The sequence below is a fragment of the Telopea speciosissima genome, chromosome 9, assembly GCF_018873765.1.
Source record: "Telopea speciosissima isolate NSW1024214 ecotype Mountain lineage chromosome 9, Tspe_v1, whole genome shotgun sequence".
Taxonomy (NCBI): domain Eukaryota; kingdom Viridiplantae; phylum Streptophyta; class Magnoliopsida; order Proteales; family Proteaceae; genus Telopea; species Telopea speciosissima.
The window spans coordinates 19,635,403-19,658,814 of NC_057924.1; the positions used below are offsets into that span (position 1 = coordinate 19,635,403).

At 38.6% G+C, this 23,412-nt stretch overlaps 1 protein-coding gene across 2 annotated transcripts; it reads right to left on the reverse strand.

The window, feature by feature from the left end:
- Positions 1–763: 763 nt before the first annotated feature.
- LOC122640461 (PLASMODESMATA CALLOSE-BINDING PROTEIN 5-like) lies at positions 764–3,319 on the reverse strand. 2 transcript variants are annotated; one of them, XM_043833668.1, is made up of 4 exons: positions 2,713–3,319; positions 2,529–2,556; positions 2,270–2,424; positions 764–797 (listed from the first exon to the last, which is right to left on the reverse strand). In XM_043833668.1, exons 1-3 carry the CDS (start codon positions 3,122–3,124, stop codon positions 2,271–2,273), a joined length of 594 nt encoding a protein of 197 aa, XP_043689603.1. In that variant the 5' UTR covers positions 3,125–3,319; the 3' UTR covers positions 764–797; position 2,270. The 2 variants fall into 2 exon arrangements, with proteins under 2 accessions (XP_043689603.1, XP_043689602.1); XM_043833667.1 differs by lacking the exon at positions 764–797 and adding an exon at positions 1,548–1,567 and having other exon boundaries at positions 2,264–2,424.
- Between the last annotated feature and the right edge of the window lie 20,093 nt (positions 3,320–23,412).

The following is a 23,412-nucleotide window of genomic DNA, read 5'->3' on the forward strand; positions in this document are numbered from 1 at the left end:
CGACTTTTGGTTCTGCTCATACTATTCCTTTAGTCGGCCATTATCGTTGCTTGGGAGGGCAAAAGTACCCTGTGGGGTGCGTTGAGAAGCCGTGATGTGCAGGTAAGGGTAACTCAACCTTGTTCATCACCTGGGCTGGTGTTCAATTTCTTCAGTCGCTGCTTGATGCTGGTACATAGTACAGTCGGGTGTCCAGGGACACGATGTTGCTTGGGTGAGGATGGTTTTGAAGAAGAGGGTTGTGTAAGGAGGGTTTGTTTAAGAAGAAGGTTGAAGATGGAGATTGAGTTGCACATCATATGAGGAAGAGAGTGGTGTGAGGAAGATGATCCATTTTGGGGTTTTTAGATTCAAGGGTAAAATAGTAACTCTACATTGGTCAAGGGTAGTTTAGGGATTTAAATATATTTAACTGGCTAACATCATCACTTAACAGCATAAAACTAATGGTAGGGACTAATTTGTCATATTGGGGTCTAATACAGGGAGTGATTTGAGTATTTTCAAAAACCAAAGGGTGATTTGAGTTTTATTTGAAAACCAAAGGTGATGTATAATTTACCCATAATTATTTTACTTTCAATTTAAGATTATGCTTCTTCCCTAATTTGATGCACACTTGGATAGGAAGTTGGGATTCAAGTCAACTTGGAGGAGAGAGACTCTCACTAGGAATACAAACTGGACCCTTTACACCCCACATATATAAACAACACAGGGAGGAGCCAGAAGCCAAAATTTCCTGGCTCCCCTCCTCTAGGCCGAATTTCACTCTGCCCTCTCTCTCTCTCTCTCTTCTTTTGTTCTCTTGCTCAATCAAGAGTCGGAGATTAAGGTTTTTTGAAACCGTAGTATTATTGAAGATTAGAGTGATTGACTTGAAGAACCATGGTTGCACCAAGAAGGTTCAAGAACATCCTTCCATGTGTGCTCATTGGAAGAAGAACCACTATCTGGAAAAGGATCAACTTGAGGCTCTTCAAGTTAGCAAATCTATTTAGTTTTTGTTATGAAAATTTTTGTTTGGTATTCTTGGGATGCGAAAGAACTTTAATCGATCTATTCCACTCGCATTCGGGTATGGGATGGTTTCACTAGTTTTATTCCTCCCACCAACAATATCCCTTAGTCCTTAAGAGATATTCATCATCATCAGAACACCCTCCGGAGTGACAACATGAGATGTCTACATCTAACCTGATCCTGGGTCTGAAAATCCCAAACCTAGTCCAGCCCGTGGGGTGAAACGCTATAGCCCAAGCCCTGAAATTTTTGGGTGGACTTCAGGTGGACTCTGACTCACAAGGACAAACTTGCAACCTTAATCCAATCACCACTCAATCTTCATAACCAGACAATCCAACCACCAACCATGAATCTAAAGTTTCTCAAAAAAAAAAAACCATTTATTTGGTCCTTAGGATGAATAGAGCTAGCGGATTATGGCTCAAAGAACATCAGCTTGGGTCACGTGACCCTCCGGTAAGTGCCCTGTACCTAATCCTGTAAATCACCTAGGCATGGTGTGATGGGCCTGAAGATGGCACAATCTCTCTCTCTCTCTCTCGTGGGCTGGGTTTGAAACACTATTCAGCAGTCGAGTTTCCAATGGGCTCCAACAGTAATGTACCATATGCCACACCATCATGTATAGGTCGGCCTACCTAATTCAATCATGTTTTACAAGTGCTTCTTTATTTCCATTGACAGGGGGGATAACCCAAAGTGCCTCAAAAGGTGAGTTGTGCACATTACATTTTCTTTAAGAGCATACCATTAAAGAGAAAAGAGTAGTCCAAATAAGGCTAACAATGAATACCCCACAAAGTCCTCACAATACAACTCTTTTCCTTAACAAAGAAGAAAGTATATACTTCATACAACTTCAACCCTTACTGTGGGTGCTAAAAAGTTCTTAAAGCTAAATATAGTCATTGGACTTGGACCAAACTCCAAAGTGGAATTAAATTTTCTCTGGGGCCTTTTTCAAAACAGTTTGCAGCTTCTCCGAAAAGAACCAAAGGAGCCAATATACTATATACTTACATTCACACTATGGGGAAGCTTTACCATTCTCTAATAAACAGAAATTGACCAATGGGATAAAAATTTAAAATCTCCCAAATAGGTAATTATATTAGTGTAATCATGCAAAAAAAATCTAAAATCAGAATCACTTTGGCTTGGTTATGGATGTGTTAATCTTGGGCTTGGCACCCCTATTTTAACTTTGTAATTCTACAACCAAATAGAATTTTGGGTTTCTCTCTTCAAATTAAAAAGGCTAATAGTGTAGATGTGAAAACCAAAGGAGAGATGATTAAGGTCCAACTCCACCTGCTGATGGCCTGACAACCATTGATATCTGCTCCAGTTGGTCCTACCTGAGCTGTTCCACCAAAGCTCCCACTGAGTACCAGTGAGCTGCATCATCATCATCCATCCAAGAAAACCACAGATTATCATTTTTTTAGAGCAACAAGAACTAACCCATAAATTTAAGAAATCATGGATCAATTAAGACTCACCTTGATGGAAAAACACACTTCCCGTTACCTGAAATGTGAAAAAAGAAAAGAAAAGAAAAGAAAAGTAGATGAGAAAGAATTTCAGAATTTACTGCTCAGAACACTGTTTTCGTTTTCAAAGAAACCCTAATGGGCTAATGGCTAAATTTCAGTTGAGGAGAAAGTGAAATTGCAAGAAGCTTACTTGGGTCTAAGGAGGTGAGATCCCCAGTGTTACCAAAATTGCAGCTTTCCCTTGTCGTTCCATGCTTGAGGAAGTAATCATTGAAGGCATAGGAAGCCATGTTCTGAAGATTGTTTGGATCGTAACACGGACCTCCCTGCTGTATTGGACCACAATCAGCGCCTCCAGGGCCACAAGTCCAATCCAACGCCGACTGCAAAGTTGAATCTTCGGCGCTGTTCTTCGCTACGCACCACAGAGGTGTTTTGCTGTCGACCTTCGATTCCAGATTTGGATTTCTGCTCAAATGAGAAGAAATAGACTTCGAGGGTTTCTCAGAAGATGCTAATGCAGTGGAATGACACATTGAGGCTGTGGTTAGGATGATTGAGAGAAGAAGATAAAGAGAATAGCACGTTCGTATCACAGCCATTGAAGAGATTTTGGGAACAGAGGAAGTAGGGAAGCAAACAAGAAGATGCGAAACGAAATATAGCCGTTTGATAGACGAATTCCTTTCCTTCCAATCTCGAAATTTGGGGTGAGAAGCTCTCTCAAAGCTGGAGCTTCGTATGTTACCGTTGGAGTTTGGATTTGAAGAGCAGGGGTATTGGGGGAGAGTTGAAGAGATCAATAGATGGATTCGTTCACAGATACAGAAAGAGAAAGAGAGTGTGTGTTATAACTTACAGTGTCAGTGACTCAGTACTGACTGTCTTCTTCTTATTCTGCGTTTCATAGGTTGCTTCCAATATTTATTGTACTTCTGACCTTTGTCAAGGGCAGTTTCGTCATTGCGAGCATCACATGATATAGATATGATGAATGCTGATTGCTCACTGATCAGTGCCATAATTCTTTTCTGTTTTGGTAAAGTCAGTGTCATAATTCACAGACCTAGTAAAATCAGGGGGCATGTGGCCCACTTGGTAAAAGAATACCGATTACCCTTAATAAACAGGATTTTTTTTACTGTTGTACCCTTGTCCGTACCGTGTCAGCGATATGATATCAACACGATATCGAGATATCGAGATACGGCAACTAGCAAAACTAATATGTATCGCCGGCTAGACAAGATATGATACCGATACCTCAAGCCATGCATCCAATTAATGATGATCTCTTTACTATCTTATTGTTGGGCCCACGGTTTGAGGTATTGATATCGGACTGCTCGATATGATTGATACTACACAGTTTTGAAGCTAACTGATATCAATATCTAGATGATATCATATCGGAGAAATGGTACGGATAAGGGGTAAAATAGTAAAAAAAACCTAATTAAAAAACGAAGGTAAACTTGTCCAATACAGTGAATCTATGTCGAAATCCATATTTTAAAGAAAAGCAGGGGTATACCTATTTTTAGTTAGGTGAGTAGTTCCTTGTAAGGGAGGGATCCGACTCCTCTCCAGGGAGTGCCCAGGGACACATCCAACGGCTAGGTTGCCGTGCACACATCCATGTGTGCCACAAATGCTGACTTGGCATGCATCGGGATTTGTGCACGACAGTCCACCCGTTGGATGTGTCCCTAGGCACTCCCTAGGTGATGGACTCCCGGTAGTGGAGCCAAATCTATGGGGGAGTGTATCGTCCACGCCTAGACATAGTGACGAGCAAAATGACCTCCCCACCCCTTCGAAAGGAGTAAATCCCACCCCATGATACTTCCGTGCCCGGGACCACTGTAAATGGGCGAACCACTACTGAACATGTCAATATAGTTCGATCTATGAGAATATACTAAAGGATTTCAAGGTGATTATTGGGTAATGAAAGGTCTAATCACATATTTTTTGTTGTGTTACATCTTCATTGGCTGTTTGGGATGTAGGAAATTATCAAACGCACATAAATGCCAATAAGTGTGAAACAAATGGAGCAGAAGTGATTCCAGAGAGCTCTCGAACCCAAACAGAGATGGAATTAGGCATGCATGATTCCGCTAAGGTAAGATGATATCAAATTCTGTATAGCTGTCCAGGCAAAAGCAAATATGTAGCTTTAGTGAAGTCATCCTGTTTCTTATTATGCTCGTGAAAGATCCAAAATCTATCTAATATTAAAAAGAGTTTAGGCTGTTTGCACATTTTTTCCTTTTTTTGTGAGCTCTTTTATAAGCAGCCCGCGTGTTGTTTTTTAAAAGTTTTTATTTTTAAAAATTTGGTCGGTGTTCTTTATGGGAGAGCGTGACCTATGTACATACGAGGACACATGCGTTGACATCATGGGGCGGGGGACATTTAGAAAAACTATGCCTTAGGTGCCTCATATTTGATATATTGTATTTGGAGTACCTTTCTTCATGTTTCCAACTTCGCCAATAATACCACCACCTCAACAACTTCTCCCTTATTACCCTAAAAACAAAACTCCTCCCTATCAACAATTCCTCCTCCTACCATTTAGTCGGTTATTGCCTTCTGCAATTCTAGTTGGGTATATTCTATAACCCTATTATATGTTCTAATATAAGTCTACTTGAATAAGGAATCAGGCTATGGTGGGTCTCACTGAAAAAACCTCATCTTAAAACCCTAGTCTTTCCTATAAATACTAGCTAGAGGCAGCAACCAGTTTATTCTAAACTTGATATGCAGGGTGTATTGCTTTAAACAACCTTATACTGAAAACCAAAACCCTAACAATCTTAAAGCAATATATTTTATTTTTCTCTCCTTGATCGTGTGTTAGCTCCTCATTTGTAGTTCTAGGTTTTTAAAAGATCAGCGTCGGTGTTTGTCTTCATCCATGTTTTTTCGGTTTTTTGTGCGATCCTTATGGAGTTCGGATTCACGTTTTGGGTCTATTCGTGTGATTGACAAAAGAAATCTGCAGGATTTTATCAAAGGCTTTGATTGATCGTTTGATTTGAAAGAAAAAAAAAAAAGAAAGAGGGAAGTTTGCTGGATTCAATTTTGGTGGAAAGCTTTTTTTTTTCTTACTCAAAGCGTTTAAGCTTTGATAGATTGCTTCAAAAACAAAAACAAAAAAGAGGGAAGTTTGTTGGATTCGATTTTGGCAGAAAGCTTTTTTCTTTTTCTTAGTCAAAGCCTTTACATTTTAATTTGATTAATTGCTTTCGGAAAAAAAAAAAAAAAAAAAGAAGTAAAGAGACGAAAAGGAATCTGCAGAAACTCTTTTTCTTTTTGTCAGATAGCTTTAATCAAAGTCTTGATCGTTTGAATGAAAAAAAAAACAAAAGAAAGGAGACAAAAGGGGTCTGCAGGTATTTTTTTGTGAAAAGGTCTTTTTATTGGCTACGGTTTTTTGTAACCGAACGACACTCGTCTGTGACCAGCGACCAGCGCCTGCATCACCAGTCGCCGATTGCACTGTTGGTTCCATCCATTCGCCAGAATCAACCGGGTCTTTGTCAGTTGTGCTTGATCTGCTGGTATCCTCCGCTTCTCCTCTCACCAAGTGCGATTGTTCTGCTTTAAATTTTTTTTAAATAAAATATATATAGCAATCGTTGAGATGGAGAAATATGTTGTTTTGTTTGAGATGATCAAATTGAAAATTTTTAGTAGATCTGAGTTCAATGCATGAAAACGGAAGACTCAGTTTGGTCTAAAATATTTGAATGTGTTCTATACCATAACGAGTATTTTTAAAGATTGTGTTGATATTGAGGAATCTCAATGGGTCAGTGATGGAGACTTTTGCAAAGATTATTTACTGAATTGCTTATCAAATAGACTTGTAGAAACTTACAGTACATTTGAAACTGCAAAGGAGATCTGGGATACTTTAGACGCTCAATTTAAGAAGGAAGAGGAACTATCCAAAAACTCACTTGGTGGATAATTTCATGGACTTCAAATTTTAGGAAAACAAAGCAATCCTCCCTTAAATAACTAATCTTGAGAATTTACGATCTAAATTAAATGTAGAAAAAATACATGTTTGTGATGCATTCCTAGTTGGTGTTATTAATTTTAAGTTACCTTCGACTTGGCATTCTTTTAAAATTGAGATGTATAGAAAGAAAGTGCAAATGGGATTGGATGATCTTAAACGATTCATTAGAATCAAAGATGAGAACAGAGCTAGGAATAACTTAGAAATGGTTAAACAACAACAGTCAGCTGTTAACATAGTTTTTCATCCCAAGAAATTTTCTAAGAAATTCAAGCTACCTAAAAGTGAACCAAAACAGTTGGAGAACAAAAAGACTACTTTAAAAAAGAATTTCAAGTACCACAATGTGGTAAATGGGGTCACTATGCAAATGAATGTAGACTCCCTAAAAAGGGGATGCTGACACACCAAAGAAGGAAGTCCACATGATGGTGGATAAGACTGAGCCTACCAATTTTGTTGCCATGATTGAAAAGAGTGAGACCAGATCTTCTTCGGATTGGTGGTTGGATTCTGGAGCAACTTGTCATGTATACAATAATAGAAATTTACTGATTGAGAAAGCCAAAGTAGCAGAGACGGTTACAGTTGCCAATGGAGCATCAGTGGAGGTGACTTAGAAAGGAACTGCAAATTTGGTCTTGTCTTCAGGTAAGATTTTAATTTTAAAAAATATTAAAGTAGTTCCTGATTTTGGAAAGAATTTAATTTCACTTAGCCTATTATGTGATGTTGGCATGTGTGTTTTTTTTCATGGTGGTAGAGTAATTTTATCTATTAACTCTCATTATTTTGGTTGTGCTTATTTAGTCAATGGCATGTGCATAGATTAAATTTAGCAAATGAGACAATTAATCAAATTTGTTCAAATTTGTTTGATCCTAAAACATTACATTGTAGATTAGAACATATGAATTATAAGAAATTGCTCAAACTAGCTAAAACTCATAATTTGCTATAAGACACTTTGATTAAATTTGACATATGTGAAGTGTGTGCTTAAACCAAAATTACTAGAAAATTTTTCCATCTGATTTCTAGGAGGACACAACTTCTTGAATTAATACATTCTGACCGTTGTGATTTTAAAAGTTTAACTACCAAAGGTGGTCGAAAGTATTTAATTATTTTTATAGATGATTTTCTAGGTATTGTCATATTTATCTGTTAAAATTAAAAGATAAGCTTTTGAAAATTTTAAAATTTTTAAGAACCGAGTAGAAAATCAGTTGAACTTAAACATTTAAAATTAGAAGTGATAAAGGAGGAGAATATAAATTGTCAGAGTTCAAGGAATTTTGTGCCTCTCAGGGCATAATATTTAAAACTACTACTCCTTACTCGCTTCAATCAAATGGCATAGCTGAACGTAAGAATAGGACATTGATTAAAATATTAAACTCCATGTTATTGACAACTGACATGCCTGCTTGTTATTGGGGAGAAGCAGTGTCGACTGCCAATCACATTCTAAATAGGTTATCGCACTCTAAGTTGACTTCTACTCCTTATGAAATTTGGCATAACCATCCCTGTAGATTTGACACTCTTAAAACTTGGGGTTGTATAGTTTATGTAATGATACAAGACCCTAAGAGACCTAAGGTGGAAACTAGAATCATTACTTGTGTGTATCTAGGATGTGCAGAAGACAGTGCTACAGATCAATTTTTGGATTTTTTAACCAATGTGGTGATAGAATCTAGGGATGATATGTTTTTTTAGGATAAATTTCTCAAAGGCAAAGGCATGACCTTACCAGGTCTGACAGAAATGGTTACAAAATCACCTTTGGAATCAAAACCAATTATATCTGACACTCATCCCACTATGCTCCATGAATCAGGATCTAGACATGTTTCTACTAGGGATCGAGTACCCAAGAATTTTGATGAGAATTTTATGACTTACCATTTAGAGGCTGATCTATCCAACTTAGGAAGCGATAAGATCTAGGGACTCACTATTATGGAAAGAAGTCATTGATGAAGAAATAAACTCTTTAATGCAGAATAAGACCTAACAACTTGTTGATTTGCCTACAAGGGCTAAAACGATAGGTTGTAAATAGGTTTTGAAGAAGAAATTTAATTCTGATTGATCTACAACCAGACATAAAGTATGCTTAGTAGCTAAAGGCTTTACTTAAGTAAGTGGGATAGATTATTTTGATATCTATTCACCAGTCTGTCACTTGGCTACGATAACGATTCTTCTTGCTTTGGCATCTATTGAGCATTATATTGTACATCAAATGGATGTGAAAATGGTCTTCCTTAATGGAGACATATTGGAAGAAATCTACATGAATCGACCTGAAGGGTTTGTTATGGAAGGTTTTGAAAAGAGAGTTTGTAAGTTGAACAAATCTCTATATGGTCTTAAACAAGCACCTAAAAATTCTGGCATGAAAGGTTTGACAAGACAGTATGAGTTTTGGTTTTCATACCTGTAACTCAGATAAATGCCTTTACTTTCAAATAAGGTTACGATTATTTGCTTGTATGTAGACGACATGTTGATTCTTGGTTTTGATCATTTTGTAGTGAGTGACATTAAAGCAATCTTATCCAAAGAATTTGACATGAAAGATCTTGGTGTAGTAGACACTATTCTTAGTATGAAAGTAAATTTTGATAGGCAAGCGATCACTCTTAGCCAAATTCATTACAATGAGAAACTACTTTTCACATGGGAAAATAGTGATTGCAAACTGATTGAGACACCTTATGACTATAACAAACGTCTGAAACCTAATGCATGTGACACCGTGAATCAGTTAGAATCAAAACTTGTTGCTCTAGCTTCTGCAGAAAATGAAGCAGAATGGATCAAAGATCTGATTATGGATATTCCATTGAGAAATTTGAAGTTAAATTCTCCATCTATATTTTGTGATAATCAAGCTACGAAAATAATAGTTAATAACTCACTCTTAATAAAAAGAGGAGGCATATCAGGCTGAAACAGGTCATGCTAAATTATTTGACAAAGCACGGAATCATCACTTTGATCGATGTGCGATCGAAGGATAATATGGTAGATGCTCTTACAAAGGGACTGAACAAAGATCAAACATTCAAAACTACGGGGGAAATGGGATTAAAGACCCTTTAGACAAGTCTTAATCTAATCCTATATTATTTTGAATTATTCGAATCTCATCTAGCCATAATAAGCATTTGTGATAATTTACATATTTCAGATAATTTGGTAAGATTACTAAGTATGGAGGTTTGTGAAACCATTCCAAATCTGATGATGTAGCAAATTTCTACATATCGTTACCTTATTTTGTTATTCCACAAAGAAATATGAAAATTATTTTGATATGTTTCATTGATATTATGTTTGTCTTCCAGTTCCTCATAGTATGATGTATCATTCCAAACTTGATGATACAACATCTGTGATTGATATGACGATTATAATATTCCAAAACAAATATGATATGGTTCTTATGAAAGAGACTATATAGGGTCTTGTTCTTGTATAGAAATTTGACAATAATGCTTATTTTTTAATTTTGATTCATTTTCAGTCATTATATGAATTGTACTAAGTTCTTATTGTTGAACTAGATACTCTTATATCTTTATGCAAATGACTGAATTTATTTTTCTTATAAAATTCATATTTGATAAATTGCAAAGGATGGCGAAGATGGAGGAGAACATTTAAATTTGGATCTCGATGATGACTTCTTACTTGATGAGTAAAGTCATTAAGGATTACAAGGATCTTTTTCTTTTTAATTTTTCACTTGCATATGAAACTTCTTGTTGTTTGGGTTTAGATTCGATCTAATACTCAAAGATTTTATTTCTTGAAGTTTACTTTATAATCCGTTAAAATTTTAAACATTCTGTTTATTTGATTCAATATTTCGTTTGAACAATGTTTATCTATTCTTGGTATTGACTATATGTAGAATATAGGAGGAGATTGTTGCATATATTCTATAACCCTATTATATGTTCTGATATAACTCCGCTTGAATAAGGAATCAGGTTGTGGTAGGCCCCACTGGATAGAGTCCATCTAACCTAAAACCCTAGTCTTTCCTATAAATACTAGCTGGAGGCAGCAACCTATTTATTCCAAACTTGATATGCAGGGTGTATTGCTTTAAACAACCATGTGCTTAAACCCAAAACCCTAACAATTCTTACTCCTCCTCCATTCTCTCTCCCCAACCCTTGTAGGCCCTCCTGCAGTACCTCTCTCTCTCTCTCTCTCTCTCTCTCTCTCTGATGGGTTTCGCTCAAACAAGACCATGAGAACAAGGACACAAATGAGCACAGTAATGCATGTGCTTATTTTGATTTCCTTTCATCGATGCGACCTCTATTGAAGAAGAAGGAATATTTGCCTTCTTTAAATAATCTGCAAAAAAGAGGGAATTGAGAAAGTATTCGCTAGCATAGCTCCAAATTAATTTTTTTTTCCAATTCTCAGTGATAGATCGAAACTCACTCAGTATGGGTTATTCGAATCAAACATCTCAATTTGGTTTAGGCTTAACTCTTTAATGTCGTAAGTGAAGCACCTCCAACAGCTCACCATACTTGAACACCAAACTCGTAGAAGTAAGAATTGATCTCTACTCAACACTTTGATGAAGCAAGAAAGCAATTGAATCCATTCTTGAACGATGGCAACACCTGAAACTTGGAAAGAGAGAGAAAGAGTCTGCGATTTTAGGAGAACTTTGGTTCTCCCAAAAATCGATTTGAGCTATTAAGTGTGATCTCTTTCACTCTTCTTTAATTAGGCTATTAAATAGCCAAACAAGATTCCTTTCCTTCTTTAGATTCATATGTCAAGTGGTACGATCCTATTAGGTCCTACACTAAGGCAGCTTTATTAGAGTCCTACACTAAGGCAGCTTAATTAGAATCTTACTCAAAATGCTAATTAATCATAATTGCTCATAAAGACACCTTAGTATTGTAAGCGTAAAACCAATGTTAATAGAAAACATTGCATGTATGTCCCTCCATTTTATAATATCTCATAATGCACCTCATAGCATAGAATTAAATTATTGTCATCACCCTAGTCCATTAAAGAGAATATCCTAACCATTGATTAGACACAAAAGAATGCAATAAAATATAATTATTACAAATAATAATTTATAAATTCTTTGCAAACAATTCACAATTAAACTACCGAGCTCAGAATTTGCCCAATCAAATGCAGGATTGTATCTCAAGATATCTCCATATACGGGAAGTAGATTCCTTATTAAGCATCACTTTCGTGTAGTGATGGCCAATCAAATGTAGACATTAACCATATGTACACTAAACTACACAGAGTTGGTCTGCAACAATAAAGACCTCTAAAATCAAGGTAGGGGTGTCAAACTGGTCGGGCCTATCCGGGCCTCATGGTGCTTAAAGCCTGCACTAAGACCGTCCATTTAAGTATTCGGGCCAGACCTGGTCGGGCTATAATCAGGCTAGTGTAATCGGCCCTTAACCGGGCCTTAACCAGGTTGTGGCCATGTTTAACTATAAACGAATCTTAACTGGGCCTTAACAGATTAAGAGTAATAGAATAAGCAACTTATATGTTCAATGGTGAAAAAAAAATCCTAATCATGTGGTCCTCAAAATATGGGTAAATAAGTTAATCAAGGTATCAATTAATGTGCAAGGTCTTTTGGGCTTAATCATGGGATCAAGCTACTGCATCAATTTTGATATGAGAGTGAGACCATATTATACCATATATGTGTGTATTAGTAACCTAATCCATTGACCAATAGGTGAAAATTTTCAAGACCCATATTAAGTTAAAACCTAATCGATCATCCACAGACCAAACACGCCGCTAAAGTTTATAGATATTCAATTCACAAGATTTCAAAACCATCAAATAAGGCCAGGCGCCCGATGGGCTAGGACCCCACATCGGGACCGCCCGATTACTAAACGTGTCGGGCTTAAGCATGATACATTTAGTAAACGGGCCGGGCTTTAGCCGGGCGTGCTCGATCGATTCTGCTGGGCCGGGCTTGGAATTGACACCCCAGGTCAGAGGACCAAAATATTATCATGAGAACCATGTTACACAAAATAACTGATAGTGAACAACGCAGGGTTCTCCAATGATCGAGTCTAATACACACACAAATGTGTACCTGCATTTGTGTCTAGAATCTCTTTTCTCAAAGACACACAATGCGGCAACCATGCTAACAAAGAGCCCAACTTTGTCCTTAGTTGTGAACGTCTTGAGGTCCAAACTATTGCCTATAAATGTGAGTTAATTAAAATTGAATAATTTATTTTGGATTTAATGGACACAATATCCAATAACAGTCTGCTACTTTTACATCAAAGTCAATATTCTATATGCTTTAAACCTATATTCTCAATATATATATTGAATACATTCTGTGGCAGTCCCTTGGTAAACGGTCTGAAAGATTTTCAATAGTGTCAACTTTAACGATGGACAAATCACCATGTTGTATGATTTCTCTATTGAGATGATACTTTCGCTCCACATGCTTGTTCTTCTAGCGTGACCTTGGTTATTTACTTTGTGCAATAGCTCCTCAGTTATCACAATTTAAAAGTGTAGGAATCTTCACAAGATCAAGTATCATCTTAAGTTCAGCCTAGAACTTCTTTAGACACATATTTTCTTTGGATACTTCACCAGCTGTCAAATATTCCGATTCAATAGTGAAGTTAGCAGACGAGTTCTGCTTAGCACTCTCCAAATGACAGCTCCTTCTTCTAATGTAAATACAATACTTGACGTTGACTTCCTATAATCTTTGTTAATTTGAAAATCCGAGCCCATATAACCCTTAAATGATAGAATATCTATATCATACACAAGAAAATAATTCTTGGTCTTTCTTAATTACTTGAAGATGCACTTCACTGCAGACCAATGTTCTTGTTCTGGATTATATTGGAACCAACTCACTATGCCAACTGCATAACACGTACCTGGTCTAGTGCAAAGCATGGCATACATAAGATTTCTTATAGCAAATACATAGGGAACTCTCTTTTTTACCTCAATGTCCTTAGGAGTCTTAGGGCATTGAGCTTTTGAGAGACTTACACCGTGTCTAAAAGGAACATTTCATCTCTTAGAGTTGCAAATTGAATTTAACCAGAATTTTCTCAATATAGCTTGCTTGTGAAAGTCATAGCATCATGTTCTTGCGATCTCTGACAAGCTTGATTGAGAAGTTAGTGGATGCGGGGATTCCATCCCATGCTACTGGTAATCCCCTGCCTTGTAATGTACTAGCCATTGTCAGCCTCTCCGCAAAGCGGGGATAAGATTGCATACATTATGACCCTCCATAGACCTCGCAGCGGCAGGAATCTCAAGCACTAGGTACACTCTTTTATTAACTTATATTATAGAAAAATCCCTCTAGATTGTTTGTAGGTTAATTTTTGGAGTCCACCTCGATTGGTTCAATACGGCCTAGATATTTTGATTTGTATTTTCAATCATCAAACCTAGTTTCTGTCCAACCATTTCTCCAGATGTGATTTATTATAATTAATTTTTAACGCTTTAAATTGACTGGGGAAATTTTTGAAAGGAAAAAATTGAGTATATCCATAAAGTTTCAGCCAAAACTAAGGTTTGAAATGACAAAATATTATGATCTTACAACCATAGTTTTTAAAACTAGATCAGACAAAACAATCGATTGGGACCAAAAACATTTTTTTGTTCAGTTCAGTAATCCTTTGTGCCGTCCATTGTAGCTCATGTATTGCCCAAGTCATGAGGGCCAAGCTGACTTGATGTCATCCTCACCTTCCTTCGGTTTATCACCGGTTGTCTGTTCAAGGTTTCAAACTCAATGGTGTCAACTAAATAAGAGGGTTGCGCTTGTTGCGGGATTTAACCCAACACCTTATGACATGAGCTAACAACAGCCATGCACCACTTGTGTCCGCGTTCCCAAAGGCACTCCTCTCTTTTAAGAGGATTCATGGCATTTCAGACCCTGCTAAGGTTCTTCGCTTTGCATCAAATTAAACCACTTGCTCCACCTCTTGTGCAGGCCCTGTCAATTCCTTAGAGTTTCATTCTTGTGAATGTACTCCCCAGAGGGATACTTAACGCACTAACTACAACACTGCACAGGTCGATACACATAGCACTTAGTATCCATCGTTTATGACTAGGGTTACTGGGGTATGTAATCCCATTTGCTCCCCTAGCTTTCGTCTCTTAGTGTCAGTATCAGCCAACGAGTTCTTTCGTCATTGCTATTCTTTCCAATCTCTATGCATTTCACAGCTAGCTCCACCAAAAATTCCTCTGCCCTTACTATACTCTAGCTTGGTAGTTTCCATTTATGCATTGGAGAGACTGCTTCTTATTTTGTATCGAAGCAATTTATTAAGCACAGGTCAAACCGGGTGAAATCAAAAGACATTACTTAAATACTATGTCATGTACATGTGAAGAATTGATCAAAAGGGTTGTCTTTACCAGAGAATTGGGAGTTTCTATCATAATGCATGACTACTTGACAGGGGGATCCACTGCAAATATGACCTTGGTTCATTATTGCCAAGATAATGGCCTACTTCTTCATAGCCATCATGCAAAGAGAAATTACGTTGGCCTTTGTACGTTGATATACTCCGTGATGATTTTATTGAAAAAGACCGAAGTCGCAGTATTTATTTCACTCAAGATTGGTAGGCTCTCTACCAGGTGTTCTGCCCATGGCTTCCGGGGGGTATTCATGTCTAGAATATGCCCGCTTTGACTAAGATCTTTGAGGATGATTTTGTATCGGTGGAGGAACTTTAGGGCACCCTTGGGAAAATGCACCCGGTGCTATAGCTAATTGAGAAGCCCTATAAGCATGTGTACAAGCTCATAATGAGGGATGTGATCTTTCTTATTAAGGTAATGAAGTTATCTATGAGCTAGCAAACGGAGCCCTGAACTAGCTGTTGCTTGTGATGTATGGAAGGAGATCAAATTCGAATTCCAACAATGGATACTTTGTAATCCAGTAATTACTCTTTGTTCCCTTAATTGAATTGCAATTAAAGTCAGCCCAATTTTTTCCTATAAAGGAAAAGATCAAATACTTAACTAAACCAACCAATTTTGAAAGTTTTGTGGTTGGTTTACTTTGAACCATAGAAAAATGGTCTGATTAATTTGATGGTTTTGTATTTTTGTCCATCTTTCAAAATTTTAAGTGTAGTTATTGTGTCACAAGTGTTTGTGACTTACCCAGAAGTATTAAGACAAATTTAAGCCATCTATTTTCACGGTTTTTTTTTATCTAAATCGTATGTTCTTGCTCAAAGTTGAGAGTGCACAATAATGGCCAGAGTACTGGTACACATACATACACATAGACAAGATGCATGTGTTGGGGGTATGATCTATTGTATTCCATTGCTTGCATTTGTGGGTTGATTCCTACATGGGTATTACCGTAAAGTGTACATATGTAGGGTTTCGCTATATATTTGTAGCGAGATGGTTTTTTCCGTAATCTGAGAGAGGTGTGACCATGAGTGGCTGTAACATATTCTCCACTTATAGTAAAGCAAATCTCATCTTACCATGGAAGTAGCCAATCTTGCCAAACCATGTAAATCTCTTTGTGCATTATGTAATGTTTGTTTGTGATTTCTATTCTTTTCTGCATCGTTTTAGGTTCTCTTTTTCTTCAACATGTCAATACACAATTAGGCTCTGAAATTTGACACATATCTAATCTAAACCATGTTCTCTCTATCCAACAATCAAATTGACACATCATCTATCCACATAGCACCACAGGTGTGTTGTGAGGTTTGGAAAAGCAATAGAACATTGTGACAATAATATTTTGCCAAGTACTTATTTTTTAACTGTGGTTTGACTTGTCAAAACCAAAACCGGTCTCTCTTCTGTTTTAATGCCCGGTCCAATTTTGGAAACTATGGTTCCAAACAAACTTGCTTAGGTGTCTCACTCAACCATAATTTATGAAGTCGAAGTAGAAATGGAAATGACCACAGAAGGCATCCTTCAGTTTCTTATAGTACCCCAAGTCTCAATCTAATTGATCTTTCAATGATTCTGATGCAGAAAATAGCAATGCAATAAATTAAAAAGGAGAGACTCCAAGATGATTCTCACTCAGCTGTTCGACTATCCTTATAACTTATAAGGGTGTGGATTAAAACCAAAATCGTTTATCGAAGTCGAATCAAACCGTTTAAATTGGATTTGAAAAACCATTTATTAATCGGTTCAGTTTTGTTTTAAGAAGAGTAACAGTTTATTAAACAATTCAATTTTGGTTTAAGAAGTTAAACCATTTAAACAGTTGATTTTTAACTGATTAGAACCGGCAATTTCGGTTTAGATGCCAGGGTTCAAGTTCAATAACATTGTATTACTCTATTGGGCTTAAAAAATTGATTCCTTCCTAATTGGGTCAAAACTGTTAACTCAAAATCAGCTAACAAAATCGAAATTGAAATCGATAAAAATTATTTACTTAAAACCGTTTAACTAGAATGATTTATTAATTGGTTTCAATTTGAGATATTAGAACCATTTAATAAACAGTCCGATTTTGATTTCTACTCTTTATACATTGAACCAAATCAGAACCAAACCAATTAACACCCTTAACTCATACCCCACATGAGTCACATGGGATTGGAAAGGGCCAAGTGGTCGGCATTAAAAATACTAAGTGATCTTTAAAGTCTCTGCTTGAGGTACCAATTAGGTAAATGCTGCTTTAGGAATCAAACTTGAAATGGTTAAGAAAGTGTTCTGTAATATCAAATCACAAATGAAAAGGGAGCAATCTCTTTCGCAAAATAGAGGGTGGGTCTTGGTGTAATGATAAGGTTGTTTTATTGTGATCAAGTGGTCACGGGTTTGAGTCTAGAAACAGACTCTCTGCAAAACTAAGGATAAGATTACATACATTTCAATCCTCCTTAGACCTCACTATGGCGGAAGCCTCGTGCATGGAGTACGTCTTTTTTTAATTTCTTTCTCAAAATGGGTTTGAGATTTATATAGTGGCAGTTATAGCAAAGTTGTTGTACTTATAAGTGACAGACAACTCATATAAGTCTAATGCTTGGTGTTCACCACAAACTTCCTTATTCAGTATTGAGCTATAAAAGGCTATCAAGTTACCATATAGAGAAGGTATATTGACAATGAGAACTAGTCCCTTTCATCATTATTGAATCATTAATTAATTATTCAATGTTTCTTGAGTGTATCTCAACCCTCTTTGGAGATTGAGCAATAATGTTCACTAATTGTAGATTGCTTAGCTCCTAAGCTTAATCTCAAACTACCATATTCCTATCCTTTCCCCATAAGATTTCATTATGATATCATACTGCAATTGCAATAGCAATGTAAGAGATCATATACTACTTTTATTATCTACAAACAGAATGATAGTTATGAGCATTTTTGTTCTTCAATTATTACGAAAATGGAGAGGGTTTTCTGCCTTACCAGCATGGGAAGAAATCTATATGTTAACACCAATTAGTGATCTGAAAAAAGTATCATCCATGTGGATTATATATTTTTAATGGAATGGTTTTCATTATCAAATGTGAAATGTTTTTATATAATTGAGATACAATTGAGATTACAAGAAAGGAAGAAGAGATTGAATCAAAATACAAAGAGGAAGTTGAGATCAAAACAAATTCTTCTAAGGAAATAAAAATCTAGACTTGGAGGGCAAGGTATGGCACACGCGTTTCCTCCAATAAGACGCGTAATACAAAATAAATAAAAATACATATATAGGGCTTTTATTTTTGTGAGAGAGAAAGAATCCACACACGGACAGTATGTGGATCTTTTCCCTTTCTGAAATTTTTTTTTATGTTTTAAGACCGAGTTTTCCTTCTTGACACGATCCCTTGACCGTGGCCTATGGATGGATAGGAGGGGCCGAGGGGGTATGCGCACAACTTAAGGAGTATTATCAATTTTGTCTAACAGGGGATGTTTAATGACCCAAAGATGGTGGCTGACCCTTAAGGTCCAAGTTATCAACCTTTTCTTATATCATATACAGTAAGTTCGAGCCAAAATGTAATTTTATTACTTGTAAACAAAGCTTTTAATTTTTTTTTCCCCTTTGATCACTTCAATTCTACAGTAGAACCAGAATTTAAGAAAGGTTTGAAATTCCATAATTTTGAGAATTGAAAGTATAAGAAAAGATTTTAAAAGAATTTGGCAAATTAAAACTAAATCTAGAAGAAATCTTAATCATCACAAGGACTCGGAATGATCAAAATCATCAGTCCACAAGGCATAAAGATTAAACATAATTGGAGAGAAAGCTGCACTGGTGGTTGGTTAGTTGTGGGACCTGATATACCCATTCATGCTCAGCCAAGGGAGAGGCGACACGCGTCCACCACGAAGGTCAGGCCGGCGTGGCCGAGCTAAACCAGAGGATAATCCGAGTCCGCTGTTTGGACGATGTGTCCGGATGTTTCGGGAATGACCCGGTCACGAGGCAGCTTGCACATACTGAAGATCGTTGAGAAGATCAGCAGGTACGCGAACCGAATCGATCTCTTTGTGACTGAGGTTCCGCATATCCGGTGACGATGGGATTGCTTCACCCAAGTTACACGAATCGCATGAGCTAGGGTCATGCGTATGGGGTGATCCTCCGGGACAGGTGTCCACCCAAACAAGACTCCACCTCAACATTTCCTAGCCCGGAGCAATGGTCTACCACCAATAAAAGCATATGACGGTCCTTGGCGTAAAACCTATAAATAGCCCGGTATGTCACAGTGGAACCTATAAGCACCATCTTTGCTCTTCTGATCCACTTCCAACCCCACCTTGACCTGACCATCCGTCGCGTCAACAATAGTGGTCTCATTGGTCGGGGTGTAATAGTCATAGTCAGAAAATTTGAAAATCGGAAGCTTGGACAGGACATGATGGCAAGCATGATTAGCTCCCATTTCAAAAGCCTCGGCGATATACGATGTGACAATCGCTCCAAATGCAACCGAACTTTTGAAATCTTCAATCACAGACATCTTCACGGAGAGCCGATCTTCTTCGGCCATTCTCACGGTCTCACACAACTCGTTCCAAGCATCCTCTAGAAATTTAACCAGATCCATCTTCTGGTTATGGTACCGATCGCGCTCCTCAGTAAGCCAAGTAGTCTGGACAGACAGCGCGGCGAGCTTGTCCTGGAGTTCAGTGATTGTGGCATCTGCTGCTTCTTTTTCCTTCTGCAGGGCTCTCTTCTCGCCCATGGTCAAGCTAAGCTTGAGACTTGTCTCCCATTGTTTATGGGTGAGATTTTCCACCCGAAGGCTAGCCTCGGCCGCATAAGCAAAACCCTACAAAATATATATCAATAAGAGAGAAAAGGCGATTTAAAGATTGGATCGGCACAAAGGAAAAATAATTAGACAAAAGTAGGAGAACGTACCGTGCTTAAGGCCTTGTAAAATTCTACAGAAAAGGCACCGTTGGAGAGATCCCTAAGTTTGCCCCTGTCCCAAGGAAGTCAGCATTTGGAGACCCACTCTCAGGCAATGGCGCCATCATCCATGGCCGAATCAATAGCTTTCAAATTCCACAGAATGAAATAGTTCGGCTCGGTATCCTTACCCTTGAACTTCATTTCCTTTCATTGCCGGTAGGGGAGAAGGTCGACCTCTCCCGCTCTCTGATTGACTTGGGAGGGGAGGAGAGCACATCCTTTTTCTTTTTCCATCTCTTCGCTCGCCCTTGTCGAGCTCGACCTCTGAGTCAACGATTACTACACCGGATGGGGGGTACTTTGGAGTCACCCTTCGGCGGTCGGGGAGGGGCGGTGTCCGCCGCCGCCTTACCTTTTTCTTTGTTGGAGGGGGGAAGAGATCGGCTCATCTCCCCTTTCTTTCCCTTGTCTTTCTCAGTTTCTCCAGCCGCCTTCTTTTTCTTCTCAAGGGCAGCATGGGCAAGGTTGTCCTTGTCAAGCTTGAAAGTCACTACACAGGCAGTAAAACCGAAGGTCAAAATCCAGACAAAGCATCAAGATAGAGACGAGTTAAATTAACTCACCCAAATTCATGGCCTTAAGAAAGTCGTCGAAGTTCAGCTTTCGGTCGTCAAACTTCTTGGCCTTCGCGACTTGGGCAATAGCCTTCTCTTCCCCACTACTCAAGGGAAGGGGTCAATTGACGACTGTCAATTTAACCTCGAGCCATTCCAACCTGAAGGGCGACCCGGGGATGTCGGCATAGAAGAACCGATCTTTCCACTTCTTGACAGATGTGGGCATAGCCACAAAGAGAGGAACCCCATTTTTGTTCTTCCCTAAGTTGCGACGGATGAAGTAATACCACCCGTCTAAGTTACATTTCTTCAACATGAAATAAAATGAAAAAAGTGTCAGGCTCGGCTCGACACCAATCCGTCGAAAGAAAACATAGAACCCGAGGATGATCCTCCAAGAATTCGGGACCAACTGGCAGGGAGTAAGAAGCCAATGGTCGAATATCTCCTTCACAAGACCTAGGGCGGGAAGCCTCAATCCGTTATAAAAGGACATCTCGTATAAGGTGACCCATGGACTTTGAGTATGGCACGCCATCTCCTCCTCGGAAGGAAGTCTCAGGACGACATCATCCAGAATTGCATACTTCTTTCTTATCCGAGTTAAGTAGGATTGACGCGGAATACTAGACACATTATACATACTTTGCTCCGGCTCGTCTGGCGCAGGTTCATCATTATCATCATCCTCATCCTCGTCATCTTCATCGTCATCTACTTTCTCAGAGCTAGCCTGATCTTCCGAGATGACCTGATTTTGGACCCCATGATCTACCAAGCCTTGGCTCTCCGCGGCTAAGATATCTACCTCCACATTCTCCCCAGCATCTGCAGCTAGACCAGCGGTCTGGACATGTCTCTCTAGGTTAGGACAGGAAGTTAACATCTCATAGATCTCACGATCGGGCTCCACAGCCACACTCCAGTCAAGGCGTACATTACTGAGGTCATTGGAAGCCGAGCTGAGGAGATCCTCGGCATTCAGGCTACTGGGCGAATCTGGGTCGGAACCCTAACTATAGTCCTTCACTGAAGGGCTTACCCCTGGTAATCTATATTCACTACCACTATAAGCCATGAGTGTAGAAGAACTTACTTGTGGCAGACCCGAGCAAGAGCACTGGGGAGGAAGAATGACAAAGCACCGATCTAATAAACGTAATCGAGCAAAAGAGCAGTGCGACCTTTAAAAGTGAACAACGAGTAAAAAATGAAGAATGACTGTTCTCCTATTTATAGCCTGAAGGAACAACGATCTAACGGTCAATAGATAACGCAATGGACGGCCACGATTCAATGACGTTTCAATTACCCGATGCATAATCATGATGCTCCCGATACGTGGCAGAGCAGTGGCATGGTACCCCAGGGCGAACAAAGAAAGGAGCTCATGAGTGAGCGTGGCTCGACATGCATCGATCTAAAAACAAAAAATAAAAGCAAAACCAAACACACAGCAGGGAGGATGAAAGGGACATTGACACTGACAAAGAAAGGCGCATTGATACTCGCTCAGACCACAATGAGACTAAGCGAGTGAGGGGCATATGATATACCCATTCATGCTCAGCCAAGGGAGAGGTGACATGTGTCCACCATGAAGGTCAGGCCGGCGTGGCCAAGCTAAACCGGAGGTTAATCTGAGTCGACTGTTTAGACAATGTGTCCGGATGAGTCGGGAATGACCCGGTCTCGAGGCGGCTTGCATATATTGAAGATCGATGAGAAGATCGACAGGTACACGAACCAAATCGATCTCATCGTGACTGAGGTTCCGCATATTCGGTGATGATGGGATTGCTTCATCCAAGTCACACGAATCGCATGAGCTAGGGTCATGCATATGGGGTGATCCTCAGGGACAGGTGTCCAAACAAGACTCCACCTCAACATTTCCTAACCCGGTGCAATGGTCTACCATCGGTAAAAGCCTATGACAGTCCTTAGCGCAAAACCTATAAATAGCAAGGTATGTCATAGTGGAAAGGAGGACTCCTTAAGCTCAATCTTCAAAACTTCTTGAATTATCTGTGTGTGCGATCTGACTTAGGCATCGGAGCTCAATCCGTCGGCTCAGACCGGCATACCATTGACCCAAGCATAATGTTTTGCAGGACGGTTTGTGACTCGACATATAGCTCAGATCGTGTAGTAACAGGACCCATTAATCAAAATACTAGGCAATTGCTGATCAATGCATAGGCAGCCATCCAACAAGATCGATTTAATAGAATTGCGTATGGGAGAGGGTTTCCCACACTCTTCAGTATGGGGAAGAATTTGCATGCCACACTAATGGGTATTCGAAAAAATGTATCATCCAAGTGGGACCCACATATTCATAATAAAAAAGAAATGATAAAATAACCCACGTGAGAGAAAAATTGCACTTTGACATGGTAGGAAGGTTTTCCTTTCTATGAAACCTGAGACATGAGAGGGTAATGATTTAAGAAAAAGAACTGAAGAGACCAGAAAATATCCAATCAATGAGAAAGGAAATAAATGATAACTGAATTTAAAAAAAAAAATAGAAAAATCTCATGAATATAAGAAGAAGGGAAAAGGCTAGGAACACCACCAGGGTGCCTAGCATGTGTCATCCTCTCTCCTTCCATTTGAAAAAGACATTTTTGCCTTTGTGTCCAATCCTATGATTGGTGTATGCGGCTTGCTTATCAAAAGTTGGCGACTTTGCGGTATACCCAACCTTCTCCCTGATCCAAATTCAATAACAACATGCCCAAGAAATAT

Excerpts from the sequence above, each read along its gene's own strand:
- LOC122640461 (XM_043833668.1), bottom strand. The coding sequence starts at position 3,124 with ATGGCTGTGATACGAACGTGCTATTCTCTTTATCTTCTTCTCTCAATC. Across the intron at positions 2,557-2,712 it reads TCTCACCTCCTTAGACCCAA|GTAACGGGAAGTGTGTTTTT; the intron begins GTAAGCTTCTTG and ends TTCACATTTCAG. Across the intron at positions 2,425-2,528 it reads AAGTGTGTTTTTCCATCAAG|CTCACTGGTACTCAGTGGGA; the intron begins GTGAGTCTTAAT and ends ATGATGATGCAG.